Source organism: Geotrypetes seraphini, chromosome 4 (assembly GCF_902459505.1).
Source record: "Geotrypetes seraphini chromosome 4, aGeoSer1.1, whole genome shotgun sequence".
In the NCBI taxonomy this organism is placed as follows: Eukaryota; Metazoa; Chordata; class Amphibia; order Gymnophiona; family Dermophiidae; genus Geotrypetes; species Geotrypetes seraphini.
In genome coordinates, this window is record NC_047087.1 from 224,769,562 (window position 1) to 224,793,949 (window position 24,388).

At 44.7% G+C, this 24,388-nt stretch overlaps 1 protein-coding gene across 6 annotated transcripts in view; it reads left to right on the forward strand.

Moving 5' to 3' along the window:
- The window catches only part of DLG5 (discs large MAGUK scaffold protein 5), a 305,150-nt gene that overhangs the window by 89,152 nt on the left and 191,610 nt on the right, over positions 1–24,388 (forward strand). For all 6 annotated transcript variants that reach the window (XM_033940910.1, XM_033940911.1, XM_033940908.1 and 3 more), the window contains 3 exons: positions 1,496–1,680; positions 12,408–12,533; positions 23,592–23,724. In XM_033940910.1, coding sequence (XP_033796801.1) covers positions 1,496–1,680; positions 12,408–12,533; positions 23,592–23,724 — 444 coding nt within the window. The remainder of the gene's footprint in view (positions 1–1,495; positions 1,681–12,407; positions 12,534–23,591; positions 23,725–24,388) is intronic.

Below are 24,388 nucleotides of genomic sequence, written 5' to 3' on the forward strand. Positions count from 1 at the left end.
TTGATGGTGTGCATAATTTGATTTTTTTGGTGGGTAAGTAGAGCCAGCTGTGAATCAGTAAAAAGCTTTACAATGCTCTTTCAGTTTATATAGGATCTGCTTATTTTTGGTATTCCCATATTTCATGTTCTTTCCTTCTCTAACCCTCCTATGCCAACTTGGGCAATATGGAGCTTGGAGACTTGAATCTCTATTACCTTTTCCTTCATTTCTGGGTCAGGGAATAGCCATAGCTTGAAAACAGTGCAAATAAGCTCTTCTTAGTTCTTTCTATTTGCTATATTTAAATAACTTAAAACATTTCTAGTCCCTTCCATTTGGAAGTAAAATATTCACAAATATCTTGAAACATTTTTAGAAATCATTATAAATATTTTTTGTAATAACTATAAATGTTTACTGTTATACTTGTTTTGTATTTTTAATAGTATTTTGTGACACATTATTGGGGGGGGGGTTTGTTGATGTATTTTTATATAAAAAATGATAGGAAAAATTTTCAGAGTATGAAGGTGGAAGAAGTGTAATACCAAACAACTATGCAAGAGAGGGAAGAAGAGTTTTAATAATTATAACATGTACAGGGCTTTGTGTCCATTTGCCATCATATAGGACCTTTCAACTGCCCTTTTTTTATCTATGGAAGCATGAAATGGAGAGAAAATATATTTTTTCTAGCAATTGGGTCTTTTCATTTATCAATTTTTTTTAATTCTTCGTGTTTTAGCAAGATTTTTCAGCATCTTTAGTTGTATTTGCCCTTTTTGAAACAGGGACTTGGCTTTGTAAGTCTTTGTTGTCTCGGTGAGGCTTAGTTGAAAAAGCCTCCTTTGGCTTTTTGACTTAGTTTTGCCTTTTGATTTTGTCATGTCTCTTTCACAGCTTCAAATATAATCTGCAGTGCGCTTGTAAGATGTTCAAAGCCTAATATGCATATGCATTGGGTGCCTAGAATATGATGCTCCTTGTTGTGCTATCTGCCATCGCATACAGTTTAAGATCTTATTGCTGACCTACAAGTGTGTTCATTGCAGCTTTGGGTGGAACTTGTGAGAGGCCTACAACATTGTTTCCCAGACAAAAGTCTACATCACTGTGACATCATTAACAGTAAACTTGTATCTCCTTTCTTTTTTCAAATAAAGGTAGTTTTACAATGCAGACATTTTTGAACATAAAAAAATCTTTGGAATCATGCTAAAAGTCTGTAATTTCACCCTATTTAAACAATCTCTTTCCCCTAGCATATAAATGTAGATAGTAACAATAAATAAAGATGTAAAATTTCAAGCAGTTGCTAAGAAGAGTAAAAAAGAAAAAAAAAATTGGGGGGTTTACCTTTATTTTTTGCCTCACGCTGTATATTTATCATTTTGAGCAGCGAAGGATTAAATGTCTAAAGTTGTACAATGCACTAAGTTAGTCTAATAAAAAAGGTACTATATATTATCTAAAGTCATTCAGACATATTTACCTTTTTAAATTGTTCTCATAGATACAAGATTCTGCAACACTGGACATGGAAAGAGCTAACAAAGAAATTGAGATGCTTCGAAAGCAGTATGAGGCAATGTCTCAGGAACTGAAAGAAGCTGTCCAGGAGGCTGAAGTTGCCAAATGTAGAAGAGACTGGGCATTCCAAGAACGAGACAAGATAGTTTCAGAAAGAGAAAGCATACGGTAAAGTGGATTGACGTATAGATAATTTTATAAGTAATTTGTAGCTCTTTTGTCATACTTCTATAGCAGAGGCAAGTGAACACTTAGTTCTGTTAAGCAGCACAGTCGGTGTAAAACATGAAAGAATTAAAAAAAAATTGCAAAAAAGTCATTTACTCACTGATATGGAAATAATGTGCAAAATGTTCTCTCTGCTGAAGTTGATCGGTTTTTATATCCATGTTCAGATAATATATCTCATATGATCTGCTGACAGTAGTTTTAGACTCTATAAGCATGAAATTGATATAGCCTTGGTCAATCTTTGTTAAACTTTGTACTTGGAAATATATAATCTTTTGGTTTTATTCCGAATTGTCTCTTTGGTCATTTGCTTTTAAAAAGCAACTTTCATCTATGTTGTGTGGGACTATTTTTATGATAAAAATTATGCATTGCATCCATTATTTCTTAATAATGTAGCTTTTAACACATGATTTTTTTGCGCAGTGTATGTTAAGATAGTGAGCTGCAGACAATACAAATATATGCAAAGAAGCTCATTATTATCTTTTTAAAAAAAAACATCTTGTGGCAATGTGGGAGAATGATATAGAATTGAAATTTTGCAAGCTGCATTATTCATTGAACATAAAGAAATGGTATTGATTTCTACCTTTGGATCATTAGACTCTTAATAAGCCAAAGCTGGAGATGGTGTGAAAGGGCTAGCCAGAGTTTAAAAAAAAAAAGTAACCACTTTCCATCATTTAATCCATTATTACTAGAATGCCTCTACCTGGTTCCACCTCATTTAGAAAAAGGAGGGTCTCTGGCCCCAGTCTGTACCTACATGTCTCCAAAGCGAGCCAGTTTGAATGTGGCAGCAGTCAAGGCAGGAGTGACTGAGGATTGCTCTTGCCTTCCTCTCTAACCACCAATGATTTTGGAAGGATGTATTGGTTTTAAGAAGTGCTAGATTTAGGAAGACCCTTGAATTATTTTGTAATGGATCAGGGAGTACCAGGTAGTGGTATTCTTTAATAATAAATTTAGAGATGAAGAGGACTACATGTTGGCATAGTGGTTTAATCTTTCAACTGCTGTTTTTGCACAGATGCATCTAGGAATTCATGATATTCATGACTATACCAATAAGGCATGGTAAAAATAGTGAACCAACACCTTTTTTTTACTGTCGGTTTGTAAATATTGTGAGTCATATCCTCCCCTCCCCTGCTTCTTTGACTTACAACCTGGTGATATTGCATTCTGCCATTCTGGAACCTCCTCTTTCACGACAACACGCAGCTCTTTTTGACATTCTTCTTGGACTGGCCATCAAGGCTGTGTTGCTTCATTGGAAACAGCAGAATCAGGTATCAACGTCCCGTTGGTGGAACATGGTTCTTTCTGCTTATAAATATGAGTTTCGTATGGCTGAATGCAGGGGTTCTCAATCAGCTTTTCATCGTATTTGGTCTCCCTTGTTGCATTATTGTAGTGTGATTCCTGTTTGACTGATTGTACAGTGCTTCTCTCATCTCATTTACTTCTGCCAAACGACTGTGTTGATTCCTATCTTGGGATATTTGTAAATTGCTCTTGTTTATCTCTGGCAGTTTCTGCCTTTTTTGCTGTTGATGCTGCTGCCTTTGTCATTCCTGGTTGCTTTGTTCTGCTGGTTTTTGTTTTGTTTTGCTTTTATCCAATAAACATGATTGACTTAAAAAAAAAAAAAAATATTACAAATTACCAACAATAGGTCTGCAAGTTTACTTTTAAATTATGTCAACACTTTGGGATGTATACCATCCGGTCCGAGCAATTTGCTACTGTTCAGTTTGTCAAATTGACCCATTACATATTCTAGAGTTACAGAGATTTGTTTGAGTTTCTCTGATTCATCAGAATTGAATACCATTTCTTGCACTGGTAACTCCTCCACATCTTCCTTGGTGAAGACCAAAGCAAAGAATTCATTTAATCTCTCTGCTATGGGCTTGTCTTCCCTGAGAGAGCCCCTTTATTCCTCGGTTGTATGGTGGTCTACTTGATTCTCTTCCCTGCTTCTTGCTTTTAATATACCTAAAAAAGTTTTTACTGTGTGTCTTTGCTTCCAGCGCAATTTTCAAGGTCTGTCTTTGCCTTCCTTACTAGCACCTTGCATTTGTCCTGCCATTCCTTCTTCCACATTCTGATGGATTCTCTTTTAGCTCTAATAGCATCCTTCACCTCACTCATTAACCTCACCAGCTGCTGCTTGGTCTTCCTTCCTCCTTTTTAATACATAGAACATATCTAGTCTGGGCTTTCAGGTATTTTTGAATAACATCCACATCCTTTGCAGCTGCTCCTTTAAGTTTCTTTTTTACCATTCTCCTCATGTGATCATCGTCTTCTTTTTTTAAAGTTAAATGTTGTATTGGGTTTCCTGTGTGACTTTATTCCAGGGATTATATAAAATCTGATCATGTTATGATCACTGTTATCAAACGGCCCCAGCACCATTACCTCCTTCACTAGTGCATGCACTCCAAGAACTGGGTCTAGAATTGCTTTTCCTCTTGTCGGTTCCTGAACTTGCACTCAACTGAGAACTAGGTCTAGAATTGCCTTGCCTCTTGTCGGTTCCTGAATTAGCTGCACCATTAAGCAGTCCTTGATTTCATCAAGGAATTTTATCTCCTTTACATGCGCGCTGTCTGTGTGGCCATCTGAAGCTGTAATACGGGCTGGAATGTAGTATTTTTTTTCCACATATTTGGTTGGTGGGAGATTGGTGACCACTGGGGGAGTAAGAAGAAGGGGTTATGCCCTTAATATCTCTAGTGCCCATCTGGTGAGTTTGGGCACCTTTTTAACATGTACTGTTTTTAAAAACAGATCTAGCCCCAAACATCTAAAAGGTGCCCTAGTCATTTTGTAAAAAGTTTGTCCCTGCTGAATGTCCAGGTCCTAAGCCTGCCCAAAACACACCTAATACCACCTTAAGATTTAGATGCAATGGAAACAAAACGACCTGAAAACCATCTAGAAAGTCAGTTTCAAAAATGGCCACTTGGATGTTTTGACTATTAAGATGTCCAAGTGCCAGTTTATGCTGTCTTTTGGCTGTCTCTCTTTTTTGAAAATGAGCCCCATAGTGTTTGCATTGGAAAGAAAATGTATATTCCATAGTAACATAAGAATTGCCGCTTCTGGATCAGACCAGTGGTCCATCATGCCCAGCAGTCCGCTCACTTGGCGGCCCTTAGGTCAAAGACCTAACTGAGACTAGCCTTACCTGTGTACATTCTGGTTCAGCAGGAACTTGTCTAACTTTGTCTTGAATCCCTAGAGGGTGTTTTCCCCTATGCCAGCCTCCAGAAGAGCGTTCCAGTTTTCTACCACTCTCTGGGTGAAGAAAACCTTCCTTACATTTGAACGGAATCTATCCCCTTTTAACTTTACAGAGTGCCCTCTCGTTCTCTCTACCTTGGAGAGGGTGAACAAACTGTCTTTATCTACTAAGTCTATTCCCTTCATTATCTTGAATGTTTCGATCATGTCCCCTCTCAGTCTCCTCTTTTCAAGGGAGAAGAGGCCCAGTTTCTCTAGTCTCTCACTGTAAGGCAACTCCTCCAGCCCCTTAACCATTTTAGTCACTCTTCTCTGGACCCTTTCGAGTAGTACTGTGTCCTTCATGTACGGCGACCAGTGAGGGCGTACCATGACCCAGGTGAGGGCGTACCATGGACGGGTACAGTGGCATGATAACCTTCTCCAATCTGTTCATGATCCCCTTCATAATCATTCCTAGCATTCTGTTTGCCCTTTCCGCCGCCGCCGCACATTGCGCAGACAGCTTCATCGACTTGTCGACCAGTACTCCCAAGTCTCTTTCCTGGGGGGTCTCTCCAACTACTGCACCGGACATCTTGTATTTGTGTATAAGATTTTTGTTACCGACATGCATCACTTCACACTTATCCATGTTAAACCTCATTTACAATGTCACGGCCCATTTCTCAAGCATGTTTGTCACGTTGCAGGTCTTCGCAATCCTCCTGCATCTTCACTACTCTGAATAACTTTGTATCATCTGCAAATTTAATCACCTCACTCATCATACCAATTTCCAGGTTGTTTATAAATATGTTGAAGAGCACGGGTCCAAGTACCGAACCCTGTGGTACTCCACTCGTGACACTTTTCCAGTCCGAGTATTGTCCATTTACCCCCACTCTCTGTTTCCTATTCACCAACCCGTTTTTAATCCACGTGAGTATTTCACCCTCGATTCCATGGCTCACAATTTTTTGAAGCAGTCATTCATGTGGAACTTTGTCGAACGCCTTCTGAAAATCCAGATATACAATGTCGACCAGGTCATCCTTGTCTATCTGCCTGTTTACTCCCATGAAGAAGTGCAGCAAGTTCATCAAGCAAGATCTTCCTTTACTGAAGCCGTCTGGCTGGTCCTCATCAGATTGTATACGTCAAGGTAATCAATGATGCGGTCCTTTATCAGCACCTCTACCATCTTTCCCGGTACCGAGGTCAGACTCACCAGTGTGTAGTTTCCCGAATCTCCCCTCGAACCTTTCTTGAAGATCGGTGTAACATTTGCCACTTTCCAGTCTTCTGGAATCCTTCCTGATTTGATTGACAGATTGGTTATTAGTTGAAGCAGTTCAACTATAGCCACTTTCAGTTCCTTGATTACCCTCGGATGGATGCCATCCAGTCCTGGGGATTTATCATTTTTAAGCATATCAATCTGCCTGCATACCTCTTCTAGACTGACCGTTAACCCTGTCAGTTTCCCATCTTCGTTTCCTGCATATAGCCTGTCGGCTTCTGATATGTTGTGTATATCCTCTTTGGTAAATACAGACACAAAAAATGTGTTCAGTTTGTCGGCGATGGCTTTGTCCTCCTTTAGTGCTCCCTTTATTTCATGATCATCCAACGGCCCTACCGCTTCCTTCGCGGGTTGTTTCCCCTTAATATATCGAAAGAACGGCTTGGAAGTTTTTTGCCTCCTTGGCTATTTTTTCCTCGTAGTCTCTTTTGGCCCCTCTTACCACCTTATGGCACCTGCTTTGATTTTGTTTGTGTTTTTTCCAGTTTTCGTCCGTTTTTGACCTTTTCCATTCCTTAAATGAAGTTGTCTTGTCTCTGATCACTTCCTTCACTGCTACAGTGAGCCATGCCAGTTCCTTGTTCTTTTTCCTCTTGGATCCCTTGTTGATATGTGGTATATATATATATATATATATATATATATATATATATATTTTGCTCCTCGGTGACTGTGTCCTTAAAAAGGAACCATGCTTGCTCTAACGTTTTTACAGTGCTTATCCTCTTCTTAATCTTCTTCCCCACCATGAGTCTCATCCCTTTGTAATTCTTTGGAAGTTCAGTGCTGTGGCCGTCCTTCTAGATCGTTGTTTTGCCTCTGTGTCCAGGTTGAAGCAGATCATATTGTGATCACTGCTTCCTAGCGTCCCTTCGACTTCTACACCTTGTGCCGTTCCTCGTATACCATTTAGAATTAAGTCCAGAATTGCGGTGCAATAGGTGTCATTCTGGACAAGTGAGTTATCTCCCCATGGCCGCAAGCTATTTGCAGAAGGAATCCACTCCAGATTGTTTCTGTGATCCTCCTACTTCACCTACAGTTTTTCTCTTCTGCATGTGAGCTGGAAATAGTGTTTCTGTTCTTCTCTCCCCTTTTTCTTATTTGGATCTTCAGTGTTAAGGGCTGGCACAACCAAGCCCACCCTTGATTTGTGGGACTGCTTTTGTACATCATGCTTGTCTAGAATGACACACCTATTGCACTGGAAAAAGAGATTATGACCTTACCTTGATAATATCTTTTCCAGTAGATAGATGTGTCATTCTGGACTCCTGCCCTATCCTTACTGTGCCTGTCTACTGTCTCATTCTGTTTATTTATCTCCAAGTTGTATCTTGGATGCCAGTCTGCTCTTCAGGCCAGAAGTTACATCGGAAGGAGGGTCTCAACAAGAAGGTTCTGATCGGAGCAGCCCTGCATGCAGGAAGCTTCTAAGAGGCTGTTGGCCCACCATGGGAGGCACAACCCACCCAGGAGCGTTGCAGGTTTGTTTAGAGTTTGGTTTGGTTTTGTTGCCCGCGATTGGGAGCGAGGATGGGGGGTTGTTGGGATCTGCAATAGGGAGAGGGTGCTGCTTCTGCGTCCGCGAAGGGGGAAGAGAGTTGGGAGGGAGTTGCTTGGGCTGCTGGACCGGCTGAAGCTGAAGGGAAGGGAGACAGTTGCTGGATCTGAAGGAAAGGGGGAGTTGCTGGATCTGGTCTGGGGATTGGGGGGGAAGGGAAACAGGTGCTGGGACCATGTGGTGGTTGGAGTGGATCTAGAGGGAAGGGAGAGGTGCCAGACCCACACCTGGGCACTGAAGGCAGGAGATGGAGGTGTTGGAACCATGGAAAGGGAGCTAGAGGGAAGGGAGAGGGGCAAAGGACCTGCAGGGAGGAAGATAGAAGGAAAGGGAAAGAGAGAAGCTGAACCAAGTGGTTGAAGGAATAGTGAGTGAAATATTGAACCTAGCGGAGGGAGGAGAGAGTTTGAGAGGCACATTGGTGTAAAGGAGTAAGAGAGGGGAGAAGCTGGACACAGGGAGATATACAAAAATATGGGAGATGGTGGGCATGGATGAGAGCATAGGAACAGGGACAAAAAAAGGAATGCTGCATCTGCATGGGGGTGGTATATATAGAGGGATAATGCTAGACATGGGAGCATATATGGCTAGACATGGGGGAGAATAAGAATACAGAATGAGGATGCTGGACAGGTGGGGGGCATAGGGATATAGAGGAATGATACTTGTACACAGGAGGAGGGGATCATAGAATGGTGAGATGATAAAGGTAGGGAGATGGGCACAGGGGAAATACTAGAAAGGAGACATAGAGAAGGGAGATGCTAAACATGGGGAGTAATACATACACAGAGATAGAAGATGGATGGTGAATATAGAGAAAGAAGAAATGTCAAATGGTCAGGAGACCCTGGTAAATGATTGAAGAGAAGACAAAAGAAAACAGAGACTAGCAGCTGAGACCAACATGATTTGAAGAATAAATAACAAGACAACAAAAGGTAGAAAAAAGTAATATTTTCTATTTTGTGATTAGAATATATCAGATTTGAAATATGTATTCTGCCAAAGATGGAGTTAGACATAACTGGGGACTGCAAAGCCCAGGCCTCTCTCTGACCAGGGGGCAGTTGCCCTAGTTGCACTCCCCTAACGCTATTCCTGTCATGTGTGACTGCAGTATTCTGTTAGCATGATTTTTCTGTGTAGCAGTCTGTAAGGCTTATTCAGTTTTCTCGATAGTGGAGGGTATATTTGTGAAGGGTAGAGGAGACGGGGGTTTTGTTGATCTTGCTGTATACTATTTGTGTTTATAAAATGACAATTTTATAGAACAGTGTTCTTCAACTGCTGGTCCATAGACTGGTACCGGTCCGCCAAAATTTTCTGCCGGTCCACAGGGCCGGCACCTCCGTCAGGCCCAAGACAGTGTTCTGCAGCCGCCGGTCCATGGTGCGATCAATGTGGCATCTTCGGGCTGGCTCCCTGAGTGCTGCAGTGCGCAAAGCTATGGGAAAAGGTTCCTACGCGCTAGTGCTGCCCGATTCACGATTCGAATCGATTTACCGATTCGAATCAGGTGAATTGATTCGAATCTATTTAATTTCCCAAAAAATCGGCCTCCCGATTCAATGATTGACCCTTCCCCCGTGCCTGCCAAAAGCAGGAGCTGCTGCGCTGCCTCTTGCTGGCCATCCGCTGCCGCTCCTGCTTGAGAGGGAAGAGTCAATCAGAAATGCCTCCCCCAGCTTCCCTGCTCTTACCTTCTTAAGGTTAACACGGCAGCTTGCAGGCTCGTTGGCGTTATAGCAATCCCTGCAGCTGCCCATCATCCTCAGCGGCACGTTCTCTCTGCTACATCCTGTCCCTGCTCTGACGTCGGGGACAGGATCGCGGCAGAGAGAACATGCCTCTGAAGACGACAGGCAGCTGAAGGGATCGCTACAGCACTAGCGATCCTGCAGGCTTACGTGTTAGCCTAAAAGTAAGAGCGGAGAAGCTGGGGGAGGATACAGGCTTGCAGGGGGAGCAGGCGTTCGTGGCAGGGAGCAGGCCGAAGAGTGCCTTCATGGCAGGAGGGCAGGCCATTGCGGGGGGGGGGAAGGTGTTCACGGGGGGAGCAGGAGAAGAGTGCCTTCACAGCAGGGGGCAGGCCTTTGCGGGGGTACAGGTCTTCGCGGGGGGAGCAGGAGAAAAGAGTGCCTTCATGGCAGGGAGGCAGGCTTGTGCAGAGGGAAGAGGAGGAAGGAGTAAGAGAGGGGAGGAAAGATGCCACACCTGGGGTGAAGGGAAGAGAGAGACCAAACAAAAAAGAGGGGGAGGAAAGCAAAGGAGAGAGGGAGAAGAAATGCAAGACCACAAGGGGAAGGGTACAAGAGGGACAGATACTGCTCCAAAGTAGGTGGGCAGAGTGCAGGATGGCAGGAGAGATAGTAGGAGAAAGCCTGTCCCTGGGAAAGGGGATATAAGAGGTAAGGAAGAGAGAAAGAACAAGCTGGATATTGGAAGAGATAAGATGCTGGACTTGGAGGGAGCATAGGAACGGGGACACAAGGGGGGGACAGTACTGGAGAGGAGAATAGGGACAGGGACACAGAAGAAAGATGCTGGATGAAAGGGTAGTTGAGAAAAGGAGAGATGGTGGATCTGGGGATGGTGGGGTCCATCGCTGCAGCTGCGGGGGAATGGAGATGAAAAAAAAGAAAGATGCCAGACCTCTGGGGGAGGAAAGGGAAACAGAAGGGGAAGATGCCAGACCTCTGGGGGAGGAAAGGGAAACAGAAGGGGAGCACAGAGATGGAAGATGGATGGTTAGCACGGAGAAAGAAGAAAGAAAGAGAGCCTGATCAGAAGACAACCAGACCAACATGATTTGAAAAATAACCAGACAAGAAAAGGTAGGAAAAATAATTTTATTTTCTGTTTTGTGATTACAATATGTCAGATTTGAAATGTGTATTCTTCCAGAGCTGGTGTTGGACCGCGAACGTGAGCTAGGATTTAACAGCGAGAGGAAAAGCATTTTTTGTTTGTTTACACCACAGGACCAGTGTGGGTAGGAGAGGGCAAAGGGGGTGAAGAGGCTATAAAATAAACCCACCAGGATGTTTGGAAAAAACCACCCTATTGGGCAGGAAAATCGAATCGAATCAAAAAAATCGATTCAATAGGCTGAATCGAATCAAAATTTTTTTTCCTGAATCGGACAGCACTACTACGCCTGAATCGGAAGCCTTCTCTCTGACGTCACAATGTCAGAGGGAAGGCTTCCAGATGAGGCGTGGGACGCGCGCAAGGAGCCGCTGCCCACAGCTTTGTGCAATGCAGCACTCAGGGAGCCGTCCCGAAGACGCTGCGTTGATCGCACCGTGGACCGGCCCAAAGATAACACTGGGGGGCAGGCCAGAAGTCAAGGCACAGCATGGAGGGAGAGAGACGACAACAGTAGGGGGGAATGCTTTTATTTTTTTATTTAGTGATTGATTTACATCTGCTGTCTGTTCAGGAAGAAATGCATTTGTTTCTTTTCTTCTGGGGTTGTACTGCTTGCAGAATCTTGCATCTTAGGGTTTGTTTGTAAATATTAGTACTTTTAGTTTTAGGTCCTGCATTTGCATGAAGTTATCTGTTTTCTGGTAGGAATGAATGTTGAAAAGCATACAGTGTGCTTTGTGTATTTTAATTTTGTGGTTAACCATTATGTGTTGTTAATACGATTATATTTTGTGTGTGTGTGTATGTGAATATGAAAAATGAATGGAAAAAATGGTGTTACAATTAGTATTATTATGGGGCGGAGATGGGCACTGGTATAGAATATTGTTTCATTTTATACTTTAATAAAATAAGTTTAGTATAAAATCTTAAGTATTCAAGGCTTGTGCAGATGGGACCAGATAGCTTGCGGGGATGGGGGACTGAGCTGGTGGGAATGGGGACAAATGTTTTCCCTGCACCATTCTCTAGTACTAACTACAGGTGGCAGTAGAGCTCCCAGTGAAGTAGGAGGGTTACGGAAAACAACCTGGAGTGAATTCCTTTTGCATATGGCATGTGGCCATGGGGAGATAACTCACTAGTCCAGAATGACACACCTATGTACTGGAAAAGATATTATCAAGGTAAGGACATAATTTCTTTAAATGTTACAAGCATAAGACCAGTAATGTGTATTTAAAATAGAGGGGTCCACTGGTAGTACTGGATCATTCCATATCAAGTGGTCCAGAACTCCCCACTCAACCATTTCAGAAACTGATGAAATATTTTTCAGAAGAGGATAGCCAGAGTTTTGGGACATGATCTCAACTAGATCCAGAGTTAGGGGCCCTTTTATTTGGGACACTTTTATATATCCGCAGAAGATATTGAGTAGGGACCCTCCTTGAAATTGGACCAGTTGACATGGAATTACCCTATTGCAGTATAAGATTAAATGGTTCATTTTCATTAATCCCAAAACATTATGGTGTTTTGGAAGTGTAGTTTGTTTTTAAAGGTACGATAACATTTGAAACCACCTCTTTTATTAGAGCTGTTTTATAATGTAGGATACCAGAAATCTTATTTTCCTATCCATGTCACAGCAGATCTGAAAATCTCTTACTTTTCTAGAACCCTATGTGATAACCTGAGAAGAGAGAGAGACAGAGCAGTGAGCGACTTGGCAGAGGCTCTTCGCAACCTAGATGACATGAGAAAGCAAAAGAATGATGCTGTGCGTGAACTAAAGGAGCAGAAGTATGTAAAGGCTCTCACTGGGTTTCTTTACTAGAATTTTATCACATCATTGTATTTGTATCCATTTTTGCTCATACCTATTACAAGCTGAAATTACTGTGCCAAAATGTTTATGAATACTATAAAATGTTAATATTTTAACACAATTTGTGGTCAAAACATGATTAGATCTTATCTAAACCCTAGTCAGAGAGAAGAATAACCCTGTTGAACAGATAAGTTGAACAAAAATGATATGTTTTGATTTATTCCACAAACAGTCAACAGCAAGTATACTTTTGTGAAAAAGAGTTTGAACCTTTCATTCAGTAGCTGATAGTACCTCCTTGGGCAGCAGTAACTTCAGCTGTACATTTCCTATAACTGTTGATAATTCGCTTACCTCACTCTTGAAGAATTTTTGATCTTTTTTCCCATACAGAACTGCTCTGTGATATTTGAGGACATCTTGCATTCGGCATACTTCAGGTCTTTCCACATTTCAATACAGTTTAAGTCAGGGCTTTGACTTGGCTAAAGTCAAACCACAGAATCACTGCAGCCATGCTGTAGTAGATTTACTTGAATGTTTAGTGCCATCTTGCTTTATTTTTGACTCTGTTTCAGCTCAGTGGTTCTCTGATCTAAAGCAGAATTCTCGGTTCCATCGATGTTCAGATTCTGATTAAGCCAAGCAATTTTGTTCCCTGGTACCTTAATTTGGGAAGAAGTGTTTGATTTTCACCAAATGAAATATTTGTATAACAGGCAGAAAAGTTCACGTTTTAACTGATATACCCAAAGAACATTATTCCAGAAGTAGTGTGAGTCATCCATATGCTCTTAGATAGGTAGGCAGCAGTCTTTTTAGAGAGCACTGTTTGCTTTTCTTAATCTAATCTAATTTCTTAGTCTTTTATACTGAATCATCTCCTAAAAACAGGAGCTCGATTCAGTTTACATAATAGATCACAAAGAAAGATCCATTAACATTCATTTGAGCTATTGCCTAAAAAGCGAGGAAACAGTGGTTTTTAAGGCTTTGCAAAAGATCTTAAGTGATAAACACAATCTAATTTGAGGTGAGAATCCATTCCATATCGCAGTTAGTAAGTATGGAAAAGAGTGTGAAACTTTACTAATGGATTTGATTCCTCTTAAAGATGGAAAAGAGAGCTTATACATATGAGTTGTTCTCATGCCCAAAGATCTCATGATGTTTAGAGATAAAAACATCAAAGGAACAAATAGTCCAAATTTTTTAATGTTTGATGTATGAGCCTTCATATCAGCTGCAACATTTCAGGTCTTTAAGTATTTATCTGGAGTTCTCCAATTTTGTGGATTATTTTCTGCTTTTTTAATTTTAAGATTATCTGATGGTAGACTGATGGAGCCCCAAATGGTCTTTTAACCCTATCAAGAGAGATGGGCATTAACAGCTCTTTTGTAGGTACTATGAAATTTGTTTAGACATGATCAAAGTTGAAAGAGTTCTTTAAAAATCTTTATTAAAGTAGGTTAAAATACTGCTGCTGTTAACATCCCTTCCGGATTCCATAACTATGGAATAGTCCTTGTCTTCTAACATCGATCCTTTTACTTGTTGATCCATTTGTTTATCTTGAATACGTACAAAACATAAGCATTTATATGACAAATAAAGGATTTTCTTTTTTAAATAATGAGACGACATATACAAACAGCATGCTGCTTAATGGTAGCAATTTGTCCCATACTTAAAAATTAAAATATAATGTATGTTCCAGTGCAATAGAGATGGTATGCTGAACCATAGGGGTGTCCATGCCTGTTCATGTCAGCCTTACATTACTGAATGCTGGTTGTCAGCTTGTGAGATGGCCTAACCAGAGTGTCAGCAAAGGATTCTGGGGATATTATATTAATCTGACTCTGGATATGTTAGTGCAGATAGATTGAATAAGCCTCCCTGCACAGAATCCACACATCTTGAGTATCTAGTAGAGAATGACACGGGGACAAATTGTTCCCTGTTTCCACAAAAACTCAATTTTCCCATCCCGTCCCTGCGAGTTTTTTCACTTTCCCTGTCCCCTTCCCATTCCTATAAGCTCTGCCTTAACCGCACAAGCCTTGAACACTTATGATTTTAAAGTGTTTGAGGAGGACAGAGCTTGCAGGAATGGAGCAGGGACAGGGAAAGAACTCATGGGGCTGGGATGGGAAAATGAGTTCCCGCAGAGATGGAAAAATTTGAAAGGAAACTCTTCAATGAGAGGGCATAGGATGAAGTTAAGAGATGATAGGCTCCAGAGTAATCTAAGGAAATACTTTTTTACAGAAAGGGTGGTAAATGCATGGAATAGTCTTCCCAAAAGAAGTGGTGGAGACAGAGACTGTCTGAATTCAAGAGAGCTGTGGAATCTCAGAGAGAGAAAGAGATAATGGTTACTGTGGATGGGCAGACTAGATGAGCCATTTGGCCTTTATCTGCCATCATGTTTCTATGTGCATTCTCTAGTATCTAGCCAGCCTGGATTTCTCAAGAAGATATATTAGCTACAATTCTTGAATGGAACAAAAGATGTCAGACAGACTGATTACTTCTACCATCTGCAAAAGTGTCACACCTTCCTTATCAATTGAGGGCCATTGTCTCAAACAAGTACTAAATTAGGACACAGAAAGATGTCCTGGAAAATATGTACTCAAACTTATAAATGCAGACAAGCCCTACCCCTCTCTCTTGCTCTAGACCAGTGGTCTCAAACTCAAACCCTTTGCAGGGCCATATTTTGGATTTGTTAGGTACTTGGAGGGCCTCAGAAAAAAAATAGTTAATGTCTTAATAAAGAAACGACAATTTTGCATGAGGTAAAACTCTTTATAGTTTATAAATCTTTCCTTTTAATTTAATGTGGACAAATGCAAAGTGATGCACATTGGGAAGAATAACCTGAATCACAGTTACCGGATGCTAGGGTCCACCTTGGGGATTAGCGCCCAAGAAAAGGATCTGGGTATCATCATAGACAATACAATGAAACCTTCCACCCACTTTTTCGGTGGCGGCCACAAAAGCAAACAGGATGCTAGGAATTATTTAAAAAGGGATGGTTAACAAGACTAAGAATATTATAATGCCCCTGTATTGCTCCATGGTGCGACCTCATCTGGAGTATTGCGTTCAATTCTGGTCTCCTTATCTCAAGAAAGATATAGTGGTGCTAGAAAAGGTTCAAAGAAGAGTGACCAAGATGGTAAAGGGGATGGAACTCCTCTCGTATGAGGAAAGACTAAAACGGTTAGGGCTCTTCAGCTTGGAAAAGAGATGGCTGAGAGGAGATATGATTGAAGTCTACAAAATCCTGAGTGGAGTAGAACGGGTATAGCGGATCAATTTTTCACTCCATCAGGAATTACAAAGACTAGGGGACACTCGATGAAGTTACAGGGAAATACTTAAAAAATATATATATATATTAGTCAAAAACAAGTAATAATACAATACCAGTTTTAACATCTTTGAATAATGAGAAAAATGTGGCAAAACAGGGAAATACTTTTAAAACCAATAGGAGGAAATTTTTTTTTCACTCAGAGAATAGATAAGCTCTGGAATGCGTTGCCAGAGGATGTGGTAAGAGCGGATAGTGTAAATGGTTATAAGAAGGGTTTGGACAGGTTCCTGCAGGAAAAGTCCATAGTCTGTTATTGAGAAAGACATGGGGGAAGCCACTGCTTGCCCTGTATCGGTAGCATGGAATATTGCTATGCCTTGGGTTTTAGCCAGGTACTAGTGACCTGGATTGGCCACCGTGAGAGCGGGCTCCTGGGCTTGATGGACCATTGATCTGACCCAGTAAAGCTATTCTTATGTTCTTTTGGCTAAGTCTTAATACTAATATTGTAATTTATAGCTAAATAAACATATGATCAAGAAACTGTTTTATTTTACTTTTGTGATTATGATAAACATACCGAGGGCCTCAAAATAATACCTGGCGGGCTGCGAATTTGAGACCATGGCTCTAGACTCTCTCTGCCTCTTCTGTTCTTCCCCCACCTTACAACCAGAGACACACACACATTCATTCAGGTAAACCACATGCTCTCTCTACTCTGGGAAAGCCACATGTTTTTGTATAAACACACAGAAGCTGTTCTATAACAAAATATATTTCTGTACATTAGTAACAAGCATATGTATGGTGTTTTAGTCTAGATTAGTATTTTAGGTTACATTTCAGATCATAAGATAAGATCAAATTAGGGCACAGATGGCAATTGAGGAAAGTATTATTGAGTGTCTAACTTTAGTTTAAAATACATTTAGAAAAGAAACAGCTAGGAAAAAAGTAGCCCTACAGAACATATTTTTTGCAAAGGTGTTTTAGTTTGGCAGGTAGAAATTGCTCTTCTTTAGCACTCTCCAGACCAGTAGAGGTTAACTTTACGAATGGGTATATATCTAATCATGACCAGCAGGTGGAGACTGAAAACAAAACTTTGGGACAGTATATCCTAGCCCCTCCTCTCTATTTCCCTCAGTCTTCTTTCAGTCTCCAGCAGGTGTTGAGTGATCTGTACCCATCTCCCTTGGTAGGGCTGTTGGAATTTGTTTAGGGGGTTTATTGTCCCTGTTTTTAGCCGGACGGAGCTTGGGCGGACTCTGTTTGGGGGTTCGTCCGACCTCGGGGGTGTTAAACCCGGCGGGTCACGAGCGGGGTCCCTCCCCCCACTTCCTCCACCTCCCCACATTTTTTTAGAGGAGCCTCAGCAGTAAGCCTTGCCCCCTAAGTCAAGCAAGGCATATTGCTTCGAGAGCCTGTGGAGTCTGTTCTGTAAAAAAAAAAAAAAAAAAAAAAAATCCTGAGGTAGTGCTGGTCTGAAGGGTTGTTTCCCTTTAAGAAAACTGTATTTTACTGTATTTTTTCATGTAACCAGCACTTTTTTTATAGCTAGGTCGCGTATGGAGCAATTGTGCCCTTCTCCGGGGGAGTAGGACACAATTTTAGTCCAGCCGCGAGGCACTCGCGGCCGGCCTGAACTCGGCGGTTTGGGTCGGTGAGGTGGTGGAGCTCCGTCGGCAGCGGCTGCAGGCGCCCAGAGCTCCCCGCCGATGGTGCCTCGCGAGTCGGCTTGGAGCAGTGGGGAAGCCCAGTCTTCCACAACCGCCCACGGAGGGATTCCCCGAAGGATTCCCTCTCAGCTGATTTTTTGACAGCTGATGCCGGCTTGCCTGCTTTAGCGGCTGAGACTATTCAGGTTTCTCAGCCGCTTCAGGCTATGGAGGGAGCTTTTTTGGCGGGAAAACCGCCATCTTCTCTGTCTGGCCCCTCCATTTTGTCTTCCACCTCAGGTGACCTTCCCCCTGTTTTGACTATGCAGGGGCAAGGTTCTGCTGGGTCCCCTGCTGTGGCAGGGAGTCCCTTGGGACCCTCGGGGGGTTTTTCTCCTGAATTTTTCTTTTCTTTATGCAGAGCCTATTTTCAGGCGGCTGGGGGTCCCGGTTGCGCCCAGGGGGTTTCGGGGGGGTGGGTTTTCCTCCGCGCTCCCTGTGGCTTTGCCTCTTTCGTCTGGCGTGACGTCCCCTCCGCCGCCTCCCTTGTCCAAGCGTCCGCGGGTGTCGTGGGACGAGAATTTGTGGTCGGAGGAACGGGTCGGTCTGGAGGAGGACCTGGACCCTTCTGAGGAGTTCCAGGACTCTCTGGAGGGGACGGAAGCTGGCGGCGGGTTGTCGGATTTCCCGTTCTCCAGTGACGAGGCGTCCGTGGTGCGCCTTTTTCAGAAAGATGAGCTGCCTGACCTTATTCAGCAGGTTTCTTCGGTTTTGCGTTTTGAGGACGCGCCGCCGGAGACTCCGCGTGTGGGGGACCCCCTGTTACGGGGGATCCGTTCCGTTTCCCGCTCTTTTCCTATGCATCAGGATATTCGGGATATTATTCTGGAGCAGTGGAAAACGCCGGAGACGCCGTTTCGGCTGGCGCGCAGCATGGCTCGCCTGTATCCCATTCCGGAAGGGGATCGGGCTACGTTAGCTTCGCCAGTCGTGGATGCGGTGGTCTCGGCAATTTCCAAGCGGCATACCGTGCCTGTTGAGGGCGGTTCTGCCTTGCGGGACTCTGAGGAGCGCAAATTGGAGAGCATCCTTAAGCAAAATTTTCAGGTCTCTGCCTTTGGGGTCCAGGCGGCTATTTGTGGGGGACTGGTCGCTCGCGCCGTGTTTCGGTGGGCGGAGCGGGTCTTGGATCGAGAGTCTGACGACTGGTCTCTGGTGGATCAGGAGGTAGCGAAGATTGAGATGGCGGCCTCATTCCTCTCAGATGCTCTATATGACTTGGTGCGGATCTCGGCTAAGTCTATGGCTTTTGGCGTGGCCGCAAGGCGTGTGTTGTGGCTGCGCGCTTGGGCGGCGGATGCTGCGTCCAAAGCTAAGCTTACTAAATTTCCCTTTCGGGGGTCGTTTTTGTTTGGAGAGGACTTGGATAAGTTGATTCAGACTTTGTCGTCCGTCCGGCGTCTCGGGGGGGTGCGGCCCGGGGGCGTTTGCGGGATTTTCGCAAGTATCGCCCTGGGCGTGGGGCTGCTTCTTTCCAGTCTCCGGGATTTTCCCGGGGTCGGTTCTTCCAGCGCATGCAGCCCTTTCGGGGGGCCCGTCGGGGGGCAGGGAATCCCTCCGCCGGTTCCCCCGCTTCCCGTCCTGCACAATGACGCCTTGCCGGCGCCCCCTTTGGTTCCGGTGGGGGCCCGGCTGCGCGAATTTTTCCCCAAATGGGCCGAGATCACGTCCGATCAGTGGGTCCTGGAGGTGGTGCGGGACGGTTATGCCCTGGAGTTCGCCCGCTCTCTGCCGGATTTTTTCCTCGCTTCTCCGTGTCAGACTCCGGGGAAGACGCAGGCTTTTCGCCAGACCCTTCAGCGCTTGCTAGATCTCAGGGCAGTTGTTCCGGTGCCCCCTCCGGAGTGGGGCACGGGCAGGTACTCCATTTACTTTGTGGTGCCCAAGAAGGAGGGGACCTTTCGGCCCATCCTCGATTTGAAAGGGGTCAACAGGGCTCTCAAGATTCCCTCTTTCCGTATGGAAACTCTGCGGTCGGTCATTCTGGCGGTTCAGCCGGGGGAGTTTCTCACTTCTCTCGTTCTGACGGAGGCCTACTTGCATGTTCCCATTCGGGCCTCTCATCAGCGTTTCCTGCGCTTTGCGATCTTGGGTCGGCACTTTCAGTTCTGTGCGCTTCCCTTTGGGCTGGCCACGGCTCCTCGGACGTTCACCAAGGTGATGGTGGTCGTCGCGGCAGCCTTGCGGTCGGAGGGCATCCTGGTACACCCCTACCTGGACGACTGGTTAATTCGGGCAAAGTCGTTGCAGGAAAGCTCCCGGGTTACTGCTCGGGTGGTGGAGTTTCTCCGGTCGCTGGGCTGGGTGGTCAACCTTTCCAAGAGTCGGTTGGTCCCGGCTCAGCGTCTGGAGTACCTAGGGGTGCTGTTCGACACCTCCTTGGGGAGGGTCTTCCTCCCAGAGGGCCGGGTGAGCAAATTGCAATCTCAGATTCGCCTGCTTTTGGCGTCCCGGTGTCCTCGGGCGCGAGATTTCCTCCAGGTCTTGGGGTCGATGGCGGCGTCCCTGGACGTGGTGAGGTGGGCGCGGGCCCACATGCGTCCTCTCCAGTATGCTCTGCTCCGGAGGTGGTCTCCCCAGAGGCACGGGATGGATGTTCCGGTCCCCCTGCGAGGCTTGGCGCGCTGCAGTCTGCGTTGGTGGCTCCAGACCCCTCACCTAGTTCAGGGGGTGGGTCTGGATCTCCCGCAGTGGACGGTGCTCCTGACGGATGCGAGTCTCCTGGGTTGGGGGGCTCAGTGTTTGGGTCACTCAGCTCAGGGCACCTGGTCCGCGGAGGAGGCCGCCTGGTCGATCAACGTGTTGGAGACCAGAGCGGTCCGTCTGGCGCTGTTGGTTTTCCACTCCCTGTTGCTGGGCAAGTCGGTCAGAGTGCTGTCGGACAATGCCACGGCGGTGGCTTAGGTCAATCGTCAGGGGGGCACCAAGAGCACTCAGGTGGCGCAGGAGGCGGCTCTGCTCATGGTTTGGGCGGAATCCCATCTGCTGGACCTCTCGGCCTCTCATATAGCCGGAGTAGAAAATGTTCAGGCAGACTTCCTCAGTCGTCACTTTCTAGATCCAGGAGAGTGGTGTCTCGGCGCCGAGGCGTTTCAGTTGATAGTGCAGGCTTGGGGGCAGCCCCTGATGGACCTGATGGCCACGGGTGGCAACGCCAAAGTGCCCCGCTTCTTCAGTCGTCGCAGGGACGGTCTGGCCGAGGGTCTGGATGCTCTGGTCCAGCAGTGGCCAACGGAGGGGCTGTTGTATGTGTTCCCTCCTTGGCCGCTGGTGGGCAGAGTGCTTCTTCGCATTGTTCACCATCCGGGTTTGGTGGTGCTGGTGGCGCCGGATTGGCCTCGCCGTCCGTGGTATGCGGATCTGGTGAGGCACCTGGTAGCGGATCCTCTTCCTCTGCCTCTCTCGGACGACCTTCTGATGCAGGGTCCCATTCCCATGTTCGACCCGTCTCCCTTCTGTCTTACGGCGTGGCTCTTGAAAGGGGTCGCCTTAGCAAGAAGGGATATTCAGACAAGGTGATCTCTACACTGTTGGGGTCCCGGAGGCTTTCTACCTCTCGGGCTTATGTGCGGGTTTGGCGTCTCTTTGAGGAATGGTGTCGGGCGCGGGGAGTGACCTCTTTTCGCGCTTATCTGCCTAACATTCTGGAGTTCTTGCAGGATGGCCTGGATAGAGGCCTGGCTTGGTCTTCTCTCCGGGTTCATATTGCGGCCCTGTCGGCCTTTCGAGGGTTGGTGTCAGGTCAGCGTTTATCGGCTCTTCCTGATGTGATTCGGTTTTTGCGGGCGGCCAAGTTGCTTAGGCCTCCCCTACGGCCCTCGGTTCCCTCTTGGGATCTTAATCTGGTTCTCTCTGTTTTGGTGCGTCCGCCTTTCGAGCCCTTGGACGACTGTTCTTTGAAGGACCTTACTTTGAAGGCGGTCTTTTTGGTGGCCTTTACTTCTGCTAGGCGTGTTTCTGAGCTGCAGGCTTTCTCTTGTAGGGCTCCCTTCTTGGAGTTTTCTAGGGAGCGGGTCGTCTTGCGGCCTGTTCCTTCCTTTCTGCCGAAGGTTGTTTCTCCTTTTCATGTCAATCAATCGGTGGTTCTCCCGGTCTTGGGTGGTCGGGAGGGCTCTTCTGAGCAACGGCAGCTGCGCAAGTTGGATGTCGGTCGGGTCCTTCGCTCTTATGTGCAGCGGACCCAGGAATTCCGGAAGTCCGATCATCTCTTTGTCCTCCTGGCGGGTCCTCGTCGGGGAGCGGGCGCTTCTAAGGCTACTATTGCGCGCTGGATCAAGGAGACGATTGCTTCCGCTTATCTTCTGAAACAGCAGCCTGTTCCGGAGTTTCTCAAGGCTCATTCCACTCGGGGTCAGGCGGCTTCTTGGGCTGAGTCGTCGCTCGTGCCTCCAGTGGATATTTGTAAGGCTGCGGTTTGGTCCTCCTTGCATTCCTTTGTTCGTCATTATCGGGTTGATGTGCAGGCGCGTCGGGACGCGGTGTTCGGTGAGCGTGTACTGGTATCGGCCCTTCGGGGGTCCCGCCCGTGAGAGGGACTGCTTTGGTACGTCCCATTCGTAAAGTTAACCTCTACTGGTCTGGAGAGTGCTAAAGAAGGAGAAATTAGGTTCTTACCTGCTAATTTACTTTCTTTTAGCTTCTCCAGACCAGTAGAGGTCCCCACCCTGTCTGTTGTTGTTGTTGTTGGGGCTGTTGCGCGGGCAGTTTTTGGTTTTTGCTGCGGGTTCTAGTATTTTTCTAGGGCCGGGGAGAATTGAAGAACAGCGGCTGTGGCTCGGCTGGCTTAGCTGGCGAGCTGTGGGGACATTCTTCCTTCGGGAATTTCTCCTCTGCATTTTCCAACAGCATTTTGGGTATGTTATTTGTTACTCCTTTTGGAGTATTGTTTTTTCTCTCTGTTGTTTTCCAGTTCTTGGTTCTGCTTGGCTATTCGGCAGACTGAGGGAAATAGAGAGGAGGGGCTAGGATATACTGTCCCAAAGTTTTGTTTTCAGTCTCCACCTGCTGGTCATGATTAGATATATACCCATTCGTAAAGTTAACCTCTACTGGTCTGGAGAAGCTAAAAGAAAGTAAATTAGCAGGTAAGAACCTAATTTCTCCTTTTTTTTTAGTTGCCTTCAGTTAAACTATAGTGTCTGACTAGAGGGTGACTCATCCAGGAGGTGTGACTGACCTCATTTTTCACTTTATAAGCACAGCTAACAAATAGGTAACCCAGACCTAAACTTCTCCTTGTCCTGAAGAGGTGCTGAGTGAGGATCTGCTAAGGGGAAGAAACTTGGGAAAAGGTAAAACTTGAGCTTCAGTGGGTTATTTGCATTGTCCTTCTCTTTTACTTTTTTAGTTCAGTACTCTGCTTTTACAGCAAAGTCAGTTTAATCAATAGTGTAATTATCCAATGTGCCTGCTTTCTGTTTCATCCTTACTAGTTGACTCCACAGCTAAGGTTTTTTGTCAGACTACTGGATTATGAAGAGCCTGTATATATAATTAAAAGAGAAGAATGATTGAGCTCCTTAAATGTTCAGGCTGTTATAGTCGTAAGAACATAAGAATTGCTACTGCTGTGCTTAACTTGTATTTTTCTTCCATTCATTGTTCCTCACAGAGGCTTGTTAATGTTTTAACTACATTACTGTTCCTTCAGTGATTGTTTTAAAATACATCTGAACGATCAGACACTTGGTGTCGGGGTGTTCCCCATACTCCTCCTTCTCCTGCATTCTTCTGTAGGGCTGTTGCCAGCTTTGGTACAAACTGTAGGGAGAAGCAGAGACTGGGGAGAAGGAGGAGGAGCTGAAAAACTGTGATTGACATCTTCTGCAGAATGCTCGTGAGCAGGCATGGACAACAGTACAGTTCAGCATAACATCCCTATCTACTGGAAAAGATATTATCAAGGTAAAAACCTAATCTATTTTTGTGATGTACATTACTGAATTACTGAAATTCCTGAATCTCTTTGCTCTTAGAGAGAAGATAGAGAACCAGTTGGAAAAAGAAGCAAGATTTCGACAATTGATGGCTCACAGTTCGCATGATTCAGCAATAGATACAGATTCTCTTGAATGGGAAACTGAAGTAGTGGAGTTTGAAAAAGACAGAGTAAGGAATTTTATGGCGTTGATGACGGCTTAAAAGTCAGTATAAGGAAACATTTGTTTCATAGAAAGTGTGGCAGACATACAGTGGTGGAATTCAAAAATGCCTGAGATAAGCACAGAGGAAAATTAAATGGCAAGAGGATGCAATCCAACTGTAGAACATTTTCATCCAAAGCAAAAGTAAAATTTTTACTTGGAATTCATAAAAGCATGGATGGAGGGCAGCAAATAACTAAACAAATGCAAGGGGAAGGGGGTAAGCTACATGGAGCAGCAGTTATAATACTGGCCACTTTATTAAGCAGACTTGGATGGACCATTCTGGTATTTATCTGCCATAGTTTACTATGTTAATGTATTTTTGTTGTGCATGCTTGTTAAGTTGCCTAGGCTTAAAGAACACATCAGTCTATTGACTAACTAAAACCAAAATCACATAGCTATGTATGGTAAGCCAGAGTTGTTAAGTACATGTATGGTAATTTCTTTCACTTAATTTTTATGGAAAATTTGATTGTGATGCAGAAGGGGAGAGAGACAGGTTTGACTTGTAATTCAAAAGTCACTTTCATATCTTTTTAAGGGTTACAACTCAATTTGTCCAACTACTGCTTGTTTAATTTCAAGAGTCAACAAGATATCAGTTATAATCATAGCACTATCCT